Source organism: Acipenser ruthenus, chromosome 12 (genome assembly GCF_902713425.1).
Source record: "Acipenser ruthenus chromosome 12, fAciRut3.2 maternal haplotype, whole genome shotgun sequence".
NCBI lineage: Eukaryota > Metazoa > Chordata > Actinopteri > Acipenseriformes > Acipenseridae > Acipenser > Acipenser ruthenus.
In genome coordinates this window covers 12634673-12651748 of record NC_081200.1, presented here as the reverse complement: position 1 = coordinate 12651748, position 17076 = coordinate 12634673, and the positions used below count along the sequence as shown (strand labels likewise).

The following is a 17076-nucleotide window of genomic DNA, read 5'->3' as shown; positions in this document are numbered from 1 at the left end:
ACTGGACGAGCACATATGGGCAGAATGACCTCCTCTCATTCTTACATTTTCTTATTAAAAAGAACTATGCAACAAATATTTGTTTTATTATTAAAACGATTAATGTGCTACATTATAATATTACTATAATGCAAAATGAACAGAAAGTCACCCTCTTTGGAAAAAAAGACATGCTGCCAAAACTATAACATTTAATTTATTATACCAAACAATTAAAATATAACAAAAGACAATAAAGATACGTGGTTATTTGGACATTTCATAAATACAACAATCTGTTATCAGAATGTATACCCCCACAAAAGCCATTTTGTTATTGTTGAACTGTGGCTCTAAAGGGAATATAAATAATAGTCAAAAAGTGAGTTTTCAAAATAGTATATAGAAATCATCTGTCACTGGCAAATGCCCCATTTGATAGCAATACAGTAAAGAAAAGAAACTTAGTAAACCAAGGCCACACATGCTAGTCTAAAATGTTTAAAAAACAAAATGTGTGTGTATATATATATATATATATATATATATATATATATATATATATATATATATATATATATATACACACAGTACTGTGCAAAAGTTTTAGGCAGGTGTGAAAAAATGCTGTAAAGTAAGAATGCTTTCAAAAATAGACATGTTAATAGCTTATATTTATCAATTAACAAAATGCAAAGTGAGTGAACAGAAGAAAAATCTAAATCAAATCCATATTTGGGGTGACCACCCTTTGCCTTCAAAACAGCATCAATTCTTCTAGGTACACTTGCACAAAGTCAGGGATTTTGTAGGCATATAGTCAGGTGTATGATTAAACAATTATACCAAACAGGTGCTAATGATCATCAGTTCAATATGTAGGTTGAAACACAATCACTAACTGAAACAGAAACAGCTGTGTAGGAGGAATAAAACTGGGTGAGGAACAGCCAAACTCAGCTAACAAGGTGAGGTTGCTGAAGACAGTTTACTGTCAAAAGTCATACACCATGGCAAGACTGAGCACAGCAACAAGACACAAGGTAGTTATACTGCATCAGCAAGGTCTCTCCCAGGCAGAAATTTCAAGGCAGAAGTGGCCTTCATGGAAGACTTGCAGCCAAAAAGCCATACCTCCGACGTGGAAACAAGGCCAAGCGACTCAACTATGCACGAAAACACAGGAACTGGGGTGCAGAAAAATGGCAGCAGGTGCTCTGGACTGATGAGTCAAAATTTGAAATATTTGGCTGTAGCAGAAGGCAGTTTGTTCGCCGAAGGGCTGGAGAGTGGTACACGAATGAGTGTCTGCAGGCAACAGTGAAGCATGGTGGAGGTTCCTTGCAAGTTTGGGGCTGCATTTCTACAAATGGAGTTGGGGATTTGGTCAGAATTAATGGTCTCCTCAATGCTGAGAAGTACAGGCAGATACTTATCCATCATGCAATACCATCAGGGAGGCATCTGATTGGCCCCAAATTTATTCTGCAGCATGACAACGACCCCAAACATACAGCGAAAGTCATTAAGAACCATCTTCAGCGTAAAGAAGAACAAGGAGTCCTGGAAGTGATGGTATGGCCCCCACAGAGCCCTGATCTCAACATCATCGAGTCTGTCTGGGATTACATGAAGAGAGAGAAGCAACTGAGGCTGCCTAAATCCACAGAAGAACTGTGGTTAGTTCTCCAAGATGTTTGGGCCAACCTACCTGCCGAGTTCCTTCAAAAACTGTGTGCAAGTATACCTAGAAGAATTGATGCTGTTTTGAAGGCAAAGGGTGGTCACACCAAATATTGATTTGATGTAGATTTTTCTTCTGTTCACTCACTTTGCATTTTGTTAATTGATAAATATAAACTATTAACATGTCTATTTTTGAAAGCATTCTTACTTTATAGCATTTTTTCACACCTGCCTAAAACTTTTGCACAGTACTGTGTATATATATATATATATATATATATATATATATATATATATATATATATAATATATATATATATACACATACATACATACATACACACACACACAAATTGGTATCAAACTAACAGGTGTTGAATCCAGCTCAGCAGTCCCCCAGTTTATTTAAAGCAGCCTCCCTCCCCTCTGAGTTCTGGTTCTTCTGGAGTTATGCTGCTGTTTCACTGTTTTCTGGTGCAGCAGGCTGCACTGGGGGTTTAGTGCTTTCCGATTCCCGTGAAGAGGGGCTTCCTAAGAGCTCCACACTGCTGTTGCAGTTGACTGGGGAGTTCACCTCAGAGGACTGGTCGGCAGGCTTCTCCGGGGTAGGCTGCAAGGGAGCCGAGAGGGGGAGGTTCATCATGTAAAACATGTTGCCCAGTCTCCGAGATACCTGCAGCAAGGACCACAAGCAGACAGGAGATTGGCATGAACAGTGCACTGCAGTCGTAGCCTAGTCTGAAAGCAAACAAAGCATGAACCAGTAACAGTGAGGGGGGCTCTGTACCTGGGATCGGATTTTCAGCGCTGGCCCCAGTTTCAGACCCAGAGTGTCTAGAAGGTGCTCTTCTGTAAGCAGCGGAAGAGTCTCACCATCGATTATGTGGTCCTTGAATGTCTACATTTACAAACAAGCCTTGGATTAAAAAAGTAGTCACTATTTCTTTTACATACATTTTCCTACCCTTAGTTTTTTTAACCCCTTTTTTTTGTTAAACTTATTCTCACAGTTCCTGTAAGGAAGTACGTGCTCTGTGAGGTTCTTACTAGAAAGCGTCTAGAACATAAAGCCTCTTATAGTTGTGAAATGAAAAGTGGTATATTGAAGCAAATACACAGTAGGGAAATGGATTTGAAAACCTTTAACATACGTAAAACACCCTACAGATTCCACAAGTGACTACGAGAATGAAGAAAACCAATGTACCTGTGCATATTCTGAGCAGCCTGGGATGTTGTTAATGAAGATATACACGTCTTCCACTGTCCACTTGCGGATGTCTTCAATAGAAGACATTTCATCCCCATTAAGAAAAACACTGTGAGCTCCTAAAAGAATCAAAAGCATTAAAAAAATACTAATCAATCCTAATAATGGATCAATTGTTTCTTCATCTCACTGTTATTCATTTCAAACCTATAGTGTCTATTATACACCGTTAAACATTCACCAACTGCCAAGTGCAAGTACAATAGTGGTATCTTCATTCCAGCTCAATAGCCCCTTCTAGCGGACACAGAACAAGGTGAGTTTGACAGAATATGTTTGAGCATTGGCCCCAAGTCAAGTAAGTTTGTTACCTGCTGCTTTCAACTTTTAAGAGCAGCCTGTTTAAGGTTAAATGTTTCTACAAACTATGAAAAGAAAAATTGTCTATATTTTCAGCAATGATAATTATTCAAATCAAAATAATAAAAATCTAAAAAAAACTATGTCATCTCATCTTCAAATGCAGAACAAGCATAGGACTTTAATGAGCAATCCGTCTCCTAAGTGCAGTGGTAACCCAGATATTAAGCTAAAGAGATTAAGCACCACTGCTACCAAGATGCTTACTCTCTCATCTTGAATACAATCTTGAGATTCGGGGGAGGGAGGGGGGCACGGGGGAATCTGATAACGTCATGATCATTTTTAGCCGTTGATGGATGATAAGTAAAAATGTAATGATCATTCAAAGCGATGAACCTTGACCATGGACTAGGGTACAACATGAACTCTGCACCTACCGGGAGGAAGAAGTGTGTTTCCAGGCAGTGGGAACCCATATGATAAGCTGGAAAGAGGGTTGGCTGTGGGGTACATGTATTTCTCATGGAAAGCTGAACAAGGATTGGGCAGGTCTTTATCACTTCCACTGCATACAGTGTTGCAGTTGGTAGACTCTGAACAAGTGTCATTGCTGTTCTTTCGCAGGCCTTGATCACAATCTTTGTAACCTTTCCCACCACTGGATGACAAATCAACCTCCATTTTAGCCTGGTCTGGTTTGTTTGTGGTCTCGTTCTCAGACTCTCCTTTAACCTCCGTTTCCTTCTCTCCACTCGGAGTCCCTGTGGTTTGATCCGGGTTCTTGTCTTCCAATTGGTTCTTGGGGCCAACAGTATTGCCATCCATGCTCTTCTGATTGGATGCCCTCCTCCCGGGTCTACGTCCTCTTTCCCTGTGCAAGGTGCCGATTGGAGGGTAGGGGTTGGCAGACATGAGCAAAGCATTGCCCTGGAGTTCATCCAAAGTGGTACGATGGACGAACATGTCGTTGGGCAGGTGGCCTTCAGGAAGCCTCTGCCTGCCTCGGAACATCATGGCATTGGCCGGAATCCCAGAATACAGCAACGGAGCTTCCATTCCCATCAAACCCTTCTGGTGGGCGTTCTCCAGTTCCTTCTGATGAAGAATGGCATTCATCTCCATCCTGGGAAACAAACAGAAATGTTTTGATTCATATTTGTAAAAAAATATTTGATTCAGAAACTGGGCTACTTTCTTTTTTTCAAGATTTCCCCCACACTCCACAACAAGGTGGGAATAAAATATACATTTACACTACAAACTAACAGGACTTTGGATATTGGCGCACAAAGTAATAATCTGAAATTAAATTGCAGCATGTGGTTAAATCTAAGCAGTAATTGATTAATTCTCTCAAAATAGTTTGGAATTTATTTAATAAAGGGCAGATTAAAAAAAGCTCTCCTGATATATTTTCATTACATCACAACAACAACAAAATAATAAAAGCTCTGCATATAACTGTATTGCCTACTCCTTCAACTCCCTTTTTGCCAAGGTGCAGAATCAAAATTTAGATCCGATTCTAAATTCGCTGTCATACCTGGCCAGGTTTTGCTTGTGAATCAAATCCTGCCGACGGGCTACAGAATCTATCGACTCTGAAGGCACGAAACCAAAACCTGCAGGTAAAATAAAAATAAAAAAAGGCAAATCTGGATCAGTTTTACTCCCATCACATAAACAATGAACACATCACATGGGTCAAATGAGGACTTTAGAAATATTAAAACACTTAATTAAATGGCAAACATTTTGACTAGGGGTCTTGATCAATGCCTTTAAACATTAGTCTGAATTGATTACGTTTCTTTTAGCGTTTCAAAATTCAGCATTATTGAGTGTTTAGTAGTTACAGATCAATGGAGGACTCTGACAGGGAGGTTTCCCACATTACTTTTATATACTGTAACCTTGTTGACCTGTGTCATAACTTAGTTAACCTATAATACAGAGCGTAAAAGGATGGATGGTCATTTTCATATACTGTGCCTTGGTTTTTTCTAGTCTTCCACTATATTGTAATTTGCACATAAACCTACTTTTGTGGCTGCAGTTAACGCAAATAACGTTTTCACTTTTCTGAATGTTAGAGTGTGAGTGTGAGGTTACCTGCCCCAGGGAAGCCCCGGCTCTGCACCATGTTGGAGTGTGGAGGGAGGGGAGCTCCCAGGTGAGAACCCATGTGCATCTGCCTCGCTTCAGAGGGAACCATTTCAGAGGAAGAAACTAGATCCCTGAAGAACAATCAAGGAAATGAAGAAAACAGAATTGGTTTTGACACTGTACAAAATGGATCAATTCAAACCGATTTCCATCCGATTTGTGTAAACGTTACATAACAATTTACACAATATCAAAATATAAATCATATTGAATTGATCCATTTCATGGAGGCAGTTCGAACTGGCTTTATACTGCCTCAACTCAGACTCAGTTGAGCCTTGCTGTGCTCTCACATGGCAACACTACAATACCTGAAAGAACTACCGCAACAGAACATACATGCTTGGGACTGCCTTGGAAATGGGATGGTACAATAGATTCTATGGCACATATCTTTTCTATTACCTATCCATGAAGCGTGGCTCAAACTGAGGAGGCATCCCCTGGATCCTCTGCTGCCCGGGGCCCAGCATCTGGGGGTTCATGGTCATCTGGTTCCTCATCAGCATCTCCTGTCGCTGCCGTAGCTCTGCCAAGCAACACACAAAATCAAGAGTCAGAACAACATTACTGTGTGCAGCAGGGGCACCCAATTCCATATTCAATTTTAAAAAGCCTGCAACAAAATGCCACAACAGCTTCACAATCACACATTAACAGGAGCTTCATTATCAAGGGGTGGTCCTCTGACACTAATTGACAATCTAGAATTCTGCAATACTGGTGTAGAGAAAGTCAATCTACTACACTGTACTCTCAAGCATTGTAACTGTGCAAATTGATAAATCTGTATTTTAAAATGTAACTTTATTTTACATTTAGGAGCAAGTAGCTATTATTCCCTCACACTTAAGAAAATACACCTATGTACCAGGTTGGTTGCCACTATCCTAAAGCTACTTGGTCTTGCTCACCTCCTGCTGCCATGCCGTTGACAAGCCGGTACCAGTGTTTCTCCTCCAGGTTGCCCTGCTCTCCCAGTGTAGACATCTTGCGGAGATGTTCCCGAGGGGTCATGTCATATGGTAGCTCTCCTGTCCGCCGATACTTTTCTGCAAATCATCATGTATACAGAATCACTATTAAATTTAGCTACTGTTTAATTATCCTTATTTAAGCAGTGTGGAGTAGTGGTTAGGGCTCTGGACTCTTGACCAGAGGGTTGTGGGTTCAATCCCAGGTGGGGACACTGCTGCTGTACCCTTGAGCAAGGTACTTTACCTAGATTGCTCCAGTAAAAACCCAACTGTATAAATGGGTAATTGTATGTAAAAATAATGTGTAAAAAATAATGTAATTATATGTAAAAATAATGTGATATCTTGTAACAATTGTAAGTCGCCCTGGATAAGGGCACCTGCTAAAGCTGTGTGATCCAGTGGTTAAAGAAACGGGCTTGTAACCAAGAGGTCCCCGGTTCAAATCCCACCTCAGACCCTGTGACCCTGAGCAAGTCACTTAACCTCCTTGTGCTCCGTCTTTCGGGTGAGACGTAATTGTAAGTGACTCTGCAGCTGATGCATAGTTCACACACCCTAGTCTCTGTAAGTCGCCTTGGATAAAGGCGTCAGCTAAATAAACAAATAATAATAATAATGAATAACTATGCATTATAAAGAAATAGCAGCGGATTTTCAACCAGGGCTTGTTTCTATGAAAGCTTGCTACTCATAACTTGTGAACGGCTTGTTGGATCAACTGCTGATTGGTATAACAAAGTTCCCCCAATACACCTACACACGGGACATTAATAAAACTATGAAATAGTTTGCAAGTGTTTGTGGCTGTTTTATGCAAATACCCTTCTTAGTATAAACCTTGTTTTTAAGGGTATGTCATACACATAGTTTCCATGTGCGTTTATCTGCAGTCATTTGGGATCCTCTTAAACTCGGTTATACTGTAAATTGTCCTGCTTTTAAGGCCACTTTAGTGTTGGAAACTGAGAAACTAATCTTAAATCAGAAAGTAGGAAACAAAACTACGGCACAATTGGCTGTTACAGTTAGAATATAAGAAAAAACAAACTGCCTCTAGTCTGCTGGTACAAGCCCAGGTTACAGTAAGCATGCCTGGTATTAATCAATTCATATTTTATTAAAAGCTTTATAGATTGGTCCCCTAAAGATGAAAGCATTGCACATTGCAAGAAAATGACAAAAAAAAAATACAGCATAACAATTTAAAAAACATAAAAATCCAGATTTAAACAAGGATTGAACTAGCCAACACTGCTGTGTAGCATCTTTAAAACGTACTACTTATACAGACAACTGCAAGACAAAATGACGGCTTCTAAAATTTGGCAAGATTTTGAAATATGCAGTATTTGCTTCTTTCTTTAGTTTTTTTGTTAACCTCTCTACTACAATCTATCATTCGTTTTTTGTGAATAGGTTTAGGACTGCATCACACTACCGAATGTTGTGTATTGTAGTGCTGAGCCTACCTGCCGGAGATTCGTTTGGTTCTGATCTTCCTCGGTCTGGGCTTTCACTCTCAGGCGATCTGCGTTTCTTTCCTGTTTCCAAACAATCAAAAACAAATACAACTCTAAAAAGATCCCTTTTCACAGCAGCATTAAAAAGAGTTTTTGAAAGGCTCACTCACTGATACTGCCATCCCCACCCCCAACCCACCCACCACCATTTATTTATACAGAGAAATATCAAACATGAGTTGAAAGTTCAGTCTAGTTTATCAGCGAATAAAAACCCCAAATGAGAACAACCAACTCAATTAATAGTCAATGTCAGCTAATCTAAAAATTAAAATCTCTACCATGTGGCATTTTCAAAGGGGCAACATGGAGTCTTCTTGCAAAAAAAATGTAAGTTGCTTCACTGTATAAAGCTGACTGCATCTGGGATTCAGCAGCATGATCTGCACACATCCTGTTCAAATACTTAACAACCTCACACCTAGAGCAGGATGTGTTTTCTAGATGTGTACATGAACATACCTTTAGATAAACTCTGTTGCAATTCGTGGTTACGGATGGTTGATCCAGGAAATAATAATAATATCAAAAATGATAAAACTTCAGGCTTTTAGCTCCCCCTCCCACCTTTTTCTTTTATACTTTAAATCTATTTTTCTGGTATCAAGTTCATAAACAAAAACACCCGTGCCTCCTGCAGTTTCATCAATTCAGGTTACAACGACAGTGTTATAATGCTGTGGCTAGACAACACAGCCTTTCTTATCTACTGCACAGGTCTAAAACAAAACTGTCATTGGGCAGTTTAAATGGTACAAAACAGCAGAGGATCTACAAACCAAGGTCTGAAGCATTAAAAACTGGCCCCTCCGCTCTTAAAAGGACAGAAAATACACAAAAACCTGCATTAAGAGTCACTGGCTATTGCTGGAGACGGCAGCAACGTTTACATTTCCAGCAGATCAGCTGAATAGACTCAGCAGCTCCACCAGACACACAGGCCACAATAAAATCAGCTCAGCTGCTCCTTATACTATGACTTAGTATTTCTCATAACAACCGTCCCGGTACACACACACATTACAGACAAGTATGACTATACCAGATCCAAAGGTCTTTTGTGAAAGAAGGAAAAAAAAAAAGGTTGTGTTTTTTATAGCTTTTTTAACATATAGATGGTTTAAATGATTATCAGGAGGAAATTTGGCTAGTAGCATCCTTTAGTTTTGAGTAAATTGAATCGAAAATCTAAATTTTACCTTTAAGGACAAACATATTTAGAAGATTAGTCAGCATTTAAACAAGTGGTCTTGGTACTGAACAAAATAATTGTTACCGGTACAGAACTATATAATTCTGGTATATTGGCTTGCTGCCGATTCCCAATTCCCGACCTTCACAGAATGTGGATATTTAACCTGAATCATAATGAATTAAATGAAGTGGGGGCTGGTTAAACTCTACGATGGCTTTAACAGCAGACAGCTCAGAGCAGCAATGCATGAAGGGATAAGGAGCGAGGAGGAGGAGGTTACAATGGAAGAGCTTAGAACTGTGATTGGATCGAGATCATTCTCCTGAACTAGGGCTGCCATGGATTTCCACCCAGAAGGGCAATTATCTGACTCGTCTTGCCTGCACGCTAATAACTGGCCTACAATTCCTAGTGGAAAAAAAAAACACAAATCGCTCAGCTCCAATCCTGTTATTCCAAAGTCTGCCAGTAACATCTGTCAACCTCTAAATTCATATTTGTTAGCCTCCACCCCCACAGCCCCCTCTTCTCTGATCCTATTAGGAAAACCCTGGCTCTGCACCTCTTTAAAGAGATGTGTTAATTAATCTCTGCCTTTAGAGGTTTACCCTCAGCAAACCTTGCTCGTAAGTATCCTGAACCATACACCAAGTGCTAATCTTGTCTCCAACCATTAGCGGACAGGGAGTCCTGAAAACACCTCTGCAGAAATCTCCACTGCAATCGGATTACTTAAGAATGTCAGAAAGCGGACCAGACTTCTACCTTTTACAAAACAGCCATACTTTTATACAGTAAATTCAGTTATTTTCAAGTATATAGTATATATGGATGGAAATAAGACTCCCATTGCATAGCAGTTTGATCCATTCCTGGCTTTACTATGAGTTTAATAAGATGCACTTGAGCTTGTTACCTATACACTGTAGCTAATCAAGCTTGTAGTAAAACAGGAATGGGAGAAACTGCTGTGCAATAGGAGTCTCTGAATATTATATATATATATATATATATATATATATATATATATATATATATATATATATATATACACACACTACCGGTCAAAAGTTTTAGAACACCCCCATTTTTCCAGTTTTTATTGAAATTTAAGCAGTTCAAGTCCAGTGAATAACCTGAAATGGTACAAAGGTAAGCGGTAAACTGACAGAGGTTAAAAAAAAAGTTTAGGTTACCAAAAACTGAAAAATAATGTACATTTCAGAGTTATACAAAAAGGCCTTTTTCAGGGAACAAGTAATGGGTTAACAACTTACAGCTGTTCTGCAGCAATGGAAGTAAATTAAGCCTTGAAAGTTGATGCTAACAATTCCTACAGGTGTCCCAACTTTTGCTGATTACTTACAAACCCTCTGTCTGTATAAAAGCAGTGTTGGAACAGACTGTGTTACTACACCCTCTTAAGCATTATTTGGTCAGTATTGTACTGCAGGAAGTAGTATATTGCTTTCATAATGGCGAGAAAAAGGCAATTAACAAAGGAAGATAGTCAGACCATTATAACCCTTAAAAGTGTAGGTCTTTCCTTTAGAGAAATTGCAAAGAAAGCCAAGGTGTCAGTGAGCACAGTTTCCTACACCATCAAAAGGCACTTGGAAACTGGAGGAAACTCTGACAGGAAGAGGTCTGGCAGACCCAAAGCCACAAGAGACTCAGAAGACAAGTTTCTGAGAGTCAACAGCTTGCGTGATAGGCGGCTCACAGGACAACAGCTTCAAGCACAGCTTAACACTGGTCGAAGTAAGCAAGTCTCAGTTTCAACTGTGAAGAGAAGACTTCGAGCTGCAGGCTTGACAGGTCGAGTGGCAGTAAGAAAGCCATTGCTAAGATGGCAAAATAAGAAAAAGAGGCTTGCCTGGGCCATGAAGCACCGCCAGTGGACTACTGAAGACTGGAAGAAGGTCTTATGGACCGATGAATCAAAATTTGAAATCTTCGGTTCATCACGCAGGGTTTTTGTACGCCGTCGAGTAGGCGAAAGGATGGTTTCTCGGTGTGTGACACCAACTGTCAAACATGGAGGAGGAAGCGTGATGGTCTGGGGCTCTTTTGCTGGATCCACAGTCGGCGACTTGCACAGAGTGGCACCCTGAACCAAAACTGCTACCACAGCATTTTGCAGCGCCATGCAATACCCTCTGGTATACGCCTAGTTGGTCAGGGGTTCATCCTACAGCAAGATAATGTCCCAAAACATACCTCCAGGCTATGTCAGAACTACCTTAGAAGAAAAGAACAAGACGGTAGGCTTCAAATCATGGCATGGCCAGCACAGTCTCCAGACTTAAACCCCATCGAGCTGGTTTGGGATGAACTGGACAGAAGGGTGAAAGCAAAGCAACCTACAAGTGCAACACATTTGTGGGAACTTCTGCAACAGTGTTGGGAAGAACTTTCCAAACAATATTTGCTTTCCATTGTAGAAAGAATGCCACGAGTGTGTTTGGCTGTTATATCTGCAAAAGGTGGCTACTTTGATGAGTCAAAAATTTAGATTAAATTTTGTTAAACAAAACGATTCCATGATTTCTTTTTTATCTCCAATTGTTTATTTGTTCTATGCTTTAATTTCAGAGTACATTGAGACATTAAACTGCGTAAATTTCAATAAAAACTGGAAAAATTGAGGTGTTCTAAAACTTTTGACCGGTAGCGTATATATATTATATATAAAATACACACACAAACACACATACAAAAAATGTCTTGCATAATAAAGCAATTGTAAATTCTAGGATATATTTTTATTGATACAGTTACATAGTAAGAGTTGAAGGCTCAAAAATAAATGTCAAACCAGTCAAAAAAATTAAATAAAGAAATCTCTAGCAGTAAACAAGGATGAATTGTGAACATTCCATTCCACGAGTGTATGTGTGTATGTATGTATGTGTGTATGTATGTATGTATGTATGTATGTATGTGGGTGGGTGGGGGAGCTTTCCAACCACTCATACTGAGATCCTGGATGGAAGCTCTAAATCAGAGAGGAAACCACAAATCACTCCCGCAGAAAAAAAGACACATTTCAAGATCTCACTTTTTCCAACAACGGTAACTGGTAACACGCAATTGAAAACAGTACCAGAAAGTCTTTCAATTTGAAAGGGCAGCTGTAGAATGGCACGCACTACACATGCAGATAAGAACTACTGAAAACCTGGATGCTGGTACAGTTCTCTTCCAAGAACTCCTTAGCAGCAGGTTTGTGTTTCTGTGCATTCTGATGAGGCTGGTGTTAATGTGTATTCTGATGTTCCCTCAACTCACCAGTTGTCTCAGGTAGGCTTGCTGTTGGATTCTTTTTTAGACCTGCGTCATCTTGCTGTCTCTTTACCCTCTGAACGCCTCCATCATGAAACCTGAAACAAACGTGAACATATTCCATCCTGTTTAGTATTCTTTCTACAACATGATTTAGTTGAACTATATGGTGACCTTTAGTTTCTATTTTGTTTTCCTTTTTTGTAATTATGAAGTGACACTCGCTTTTATTAATATTGTGGATGTTTTTAAAATAGGGGTTCCCTTAAAAAAAAAAAAAAATGTTCTGATCATGACTGTTCTGTAATCTCTCGTACTTCCTGTTTTTCTTAGGGTTTTACTGTTAGACATCTATGGTACCATACAGTGCAATGCATTTCCATGCAATGGTTCCAAGTGAAAAGTAGATATAGTAGAAGCAATACTTATTAACTAGTTCACTGGGGTTACAAAGCAAAGGCAGACCAGCAATGTCTGTTCTGTAACACGAAGTGTCAATGCACATTGCATTAAACTAAATCAATATCACATTGCATTAATCTAAATCAATATCCACACTGAATTTATATTTCACCAAACTAACACCAGTAAAAGAGTAGATTCAGAATGCTGTACTTAAACAGAACATCAATCGCGGTTACATGGTTGTTAGCTATTCTTGATACTGCCTGATGCTTTCAGTTTCCTGGAAAGCAGTATTTAGAAAACAAAGGGTGCTATGAGAACAACTGGAAATGCAATCAAATTCTCTTTTCACTTAACTGGAAACTAGCATTTATCAAAACCAAACTCGACAACACCCACAGTACAGAAATGTTCATCAATGATCAACAAAATGAGAATACGTTAAAAAATGATGTAAAGCTGATACATTTGTATCTCAGAGAAACTGGAGAGGAACGGGGCATTAAAACAAGGCAAAGGCAATCATCCAAATAAAGCTGAAGCACTAACGGATAACGACAGTGAACGTCTGTATAGCACTGAAACACTATGTTTAAAAAAATGAACTGTACTGCTGAACCTCGTATTCTTTAATATTAGCATCACAAGGGTATCCATGTATTATAAAAAAAACAATAGATGGACCTATTCAGTGAGTTACAGGAAAACAATTATATCTCGGGTTTCTGTGACACTTAAAAAATTAATCGACCTTCAGTCTTGTAATTTATGACGTCACAGAAACCCTAGATGGAATTATTTTCCTGTAACTCACTGATGCCCATCTATTCTATAACACAGATTTTCATGTTTGGATATTCGCTCATAATTTAAATATTCGTTTGGATGTTTGTTCGTTTTTCAAAAAGTAATAAAACCCATTATATTGCTCTGAACACAGGCAGAGACAGCATAGCAGCAGGGGCAGGGGGCATGGCCGTGGCCCCTGTGTTTGCTATTTTACAGCAAGACCTAATACGTTTAAATAGAAAAATATCCCAGGAGTAAAGAATAAGTTGTGTGGGGCTTCCTTTACCCCAGAATTAACTACAAAACAAAGGATGCCAAATTGCAGTTCAAGTTACACATTTTGTTTATTCCCAAAATAAATAGTACATCAAGTTGACACCAAATTGTATTTCTTTTTTTTTATCCCCTCCCCTTCTTCACAGTAAACAGTGGCCATCAACACGTTTTCATAAAGTATTAACATGAGGTTTACTTGTGCCTTTTTGTAGCTGAACAAGCAAACGAAAACTGAAATTTAACTTTAAACACTTCAAATAAAACAAAAGTGGAAATGGCGTAAAGTGAAGGGGAAAAAAACTCACCATTTTGGTTCTCGTTTATTACATTCCACATGACAGAAAGTCGCAACAAAATACACAGTCTATATAAAAACCACTACACAACATTTTCAGGATTGGGTACTGTTTAAGAGAGGCATTTCAGAATGACATGCTTGCCTTTTTCTGTCCCATGAGATTCTGGCTCGCTCTAAAGCAGCACAACGCATTTTTGTCCGGCTTTCCATAGAGATCACTATGCGTGTGCGCACATAATCTGGTTTGTTTACTTTTTGTTGTCTAAAACTTTTAAATAGAGGATCAAGAACTGCTGTGTTTTTTTATATGTATTAATCTCACATATCACACAGAACTCTTTTTCATTTGCCATTTTTTAAAACTGTCAGGCAAATTCTGGTGAGACGGTAAATAAATGTAAGGTATTTTTGTCATTTAGCGAATACGAACATCTGATTTTTGCATCCGAATGTCAAAAAATATTCGCCTGAATATTCAGATATTTGTCCCAGCTCAAGATATTATATATATATATATATATATATATATATATATATATATATATATATATATATATATATATATACACACACACACACACACACACTGACCCTGCATCCTTGAAACACATCTATCTAGTCCTTCTACTAGAGTAGAAGGACTGGCGATTAGACAGAAGTCTGTCTATAGTATTGGAAATGCTCAAACATTCTGGGTACAGATATGCAAAATGTAACAAGTGTCATAGCATTTAAAATAATAAAAATTGTAATCCTACTAGACAAGATTATATTTGAAGTTCTCTTCAGCACTCAGGGAGCTTTGGTTATTGTTTTGTAACATTACTTCTTTAAAGAAAAATTAAACAGGAGGAAACTATTTTAAAATATGGCCCATAGTACATAATAAAATGTTTTTCAACACTGACTTAAAGTAAGAAAAAAGGAATGACTGAAGGCAGGTTTGATTGTGACAGCTAAACAATTATATATATCTTGCTTTGACATGTAAAATGTAAATTCTGGTGTGTGCACTTGTTTTTAGGAGCAGAGTATGTAATACTCAAACAGTTTATTTTCCTTTGGGGTGTAAAAGGCTGCCTGTTTCCATTACGGTTTATAGATTTGCATGCCACAAGCCTGCTGCCAACCTTTCCCTCTAGCAATTTGGGAACTGTGCAGCATATGCTATCAAAACACAATCTACCAATACATAATGTACGCACAATAGGTTCTGCATGCCCTTACAAAAACTTCATTATAATGATGCATTAGGATCAGCACAGGTCTGGACAAGAGAACACCATCAACAGCTAATCACTTTTGCTCAGAATCATTTGTATAAACCAGGCCTGTCTCCGAGGGTTAAAACAGTAACCAGAAGTGACATTGTCTAGCTATTGTCAACATTTTTTTTGTTTGCTTATACAGAACATATGCAAATGTTTGTGTATTTATAAAGCCTTGTTAACAAAACTAGCAGCTCTTTCTTTCTCCTCACAAAACACTACTGGATTCTTATATAGTTCATATTTGCCTTTATAAAACTTCTCTTGCAACTGAAAAAAGAGAACAACAAAACAAAAAAGACTAACTTAAGGTTTGCAAAAAACAAACAAACTAAAAACAGACAGACAGGTCTAACCCTTCTGAGGTGGCACATTACATTCTCGTTAAGGTGACCTGAAGACTGTTGCGAAGAGCTAAAGAGATAACAGATAACATCTCTTTCGTAAGCGCGAAGAGTGTTAGACCACAACACATGAAGATAAAAAACAAATAAAAGGCTGAATTCACAGTTAACACTTACCCAAACTGTCTGCTGACAATAATAATGAAAAACAATGTGTGTATTCCCCCCCAGAACTGCTAAAAAAAAAAATGTGCTGCTGTTTAACACCAAAGCAGAAACACTTTCGCTTTAGAACCAATGAAGCACTACCAGGCAGCTTAGGAGCCACGCCTCCTCTCTTGGTGCCAGAAAAAACCTGCCTTAACTAAAACAGACTTTGCTTTAAATACAGATTCATTTTATCTTCATTAGCCCTCTTCATCCCCTTGGCTAAGCCCACCCTTTACTGACATCACTGCGATCAACCCCTCCAATATGAAGGCAGGCTAAATACAGCGGTGAAAATGTAATTACATGAGTAGTGCCTAAGCCAGAAAGTTAAACCTCTTCCAACATTTACCCCGTTAATCTCTTGTTAGCACTTAAAACAGTTGCTAATAAATCTACTTAGATTGCTTTCATTATCCTGAAAATAAAACAAAAAATGATCAATCCATAATGTTTTATTTTCACTCAATTTAAGCCTCCAGCAACTTTGTGTTCTGGTTTAGGGTCCAGGCCTATAAGACTGTCGGTTGCTAGTTTGCAGCAATCCTACTAAATGTGTTGCAGGGATCATCTTCTCAGACTTCTTAATCTGACAGTTTGTGCTTAACTGCTTACAGCCTGCCCAGAAGTTCCTTGAATTATTCTTTAAAATACTGTAGGATAAAAGGGCATTATTCTATAGTTAGGTGTATAAGGGTCGGGTTGGCTGCTGCTGTTCGTGGTAGTCAGCGATTCAAGGCTTGGTATAGAAGTGCCTTTTTCAGTTCTGCCGTCACTTGACAATTTATTGCTGTTGCTATGCGAGGAAAATGTCATTCACAACAGCCCTAATAGCATGTCCTTTGGGAGAAACAAGGACTTCACAAAGATGTAGTAACCAAAGTTTTAAAATTCAGGTATATAACCCTGACTTCACTGGCCTGTGCTGGCTGTCTTATTCTATGAAACAAAAAACACATTGGAAATGCGAAAAAAACACCAAGTTACCAAAAGTGCCCAGCCATTTAAAGTAGAGATATCAAAAAGATCAAAGTGGTGGGGGCCAAGGTTGCCCCAATTGTTTCTGCAGCTCTCTGCACTCAGTGTGGGTGTTCAGAGGAGGAAC

General features: G+C 38.7%; 1 protein-coding gene across 2 annotated transcripts; it reads right to left on the bottom strand.

Moving 5' to 3' along the window:
• Positions 1-1994: 1994 nt before the first annotated feature.
• samd7 (sterile alpha motif domain containing 7) lies at positions 1995-16106 on the bottom strand. 2 transcript variants are annotated; one of them, XM_059034565.1, is made up of 11 exons: positions 15942-16106; positions 12391-12482; positions 7854-7925; positions 6319-6456; positions 5810-5933; positions 5351-5475; positions 4782-4860; positions 3676-4361; positions 2873-2994; positions 2453-2563; positions 1995-2338 (listed from the first exon to the last, which is right to left on the bottom strand). In XM_059034565.1, the coding sequence occupies exons 4-11, from the start codon at positions 6419-6421 to the stop codon at positions 2114-2116; spliced, it is 1575 nt and encodes a 524-aa protein (XP_058890548.1). In that variant the 5' UTR covers positions 6422-6456; positions 7854-7925; positions 12391-12482; positions 15942-16106; the 3' UTR covers positions 1995-2113. The 2 variants fall into 2 exon arrangements, with proteins under 2 accessions (XP_058890548.1, XP_033885475.3); XM_034029584.3 differs by lacking the exons at positions 12391-12482; positions 15942-16106 and adding an exon at positions 8186-8331.
• Positions 16107-17076: the final 970 nt, after the last annotated feature.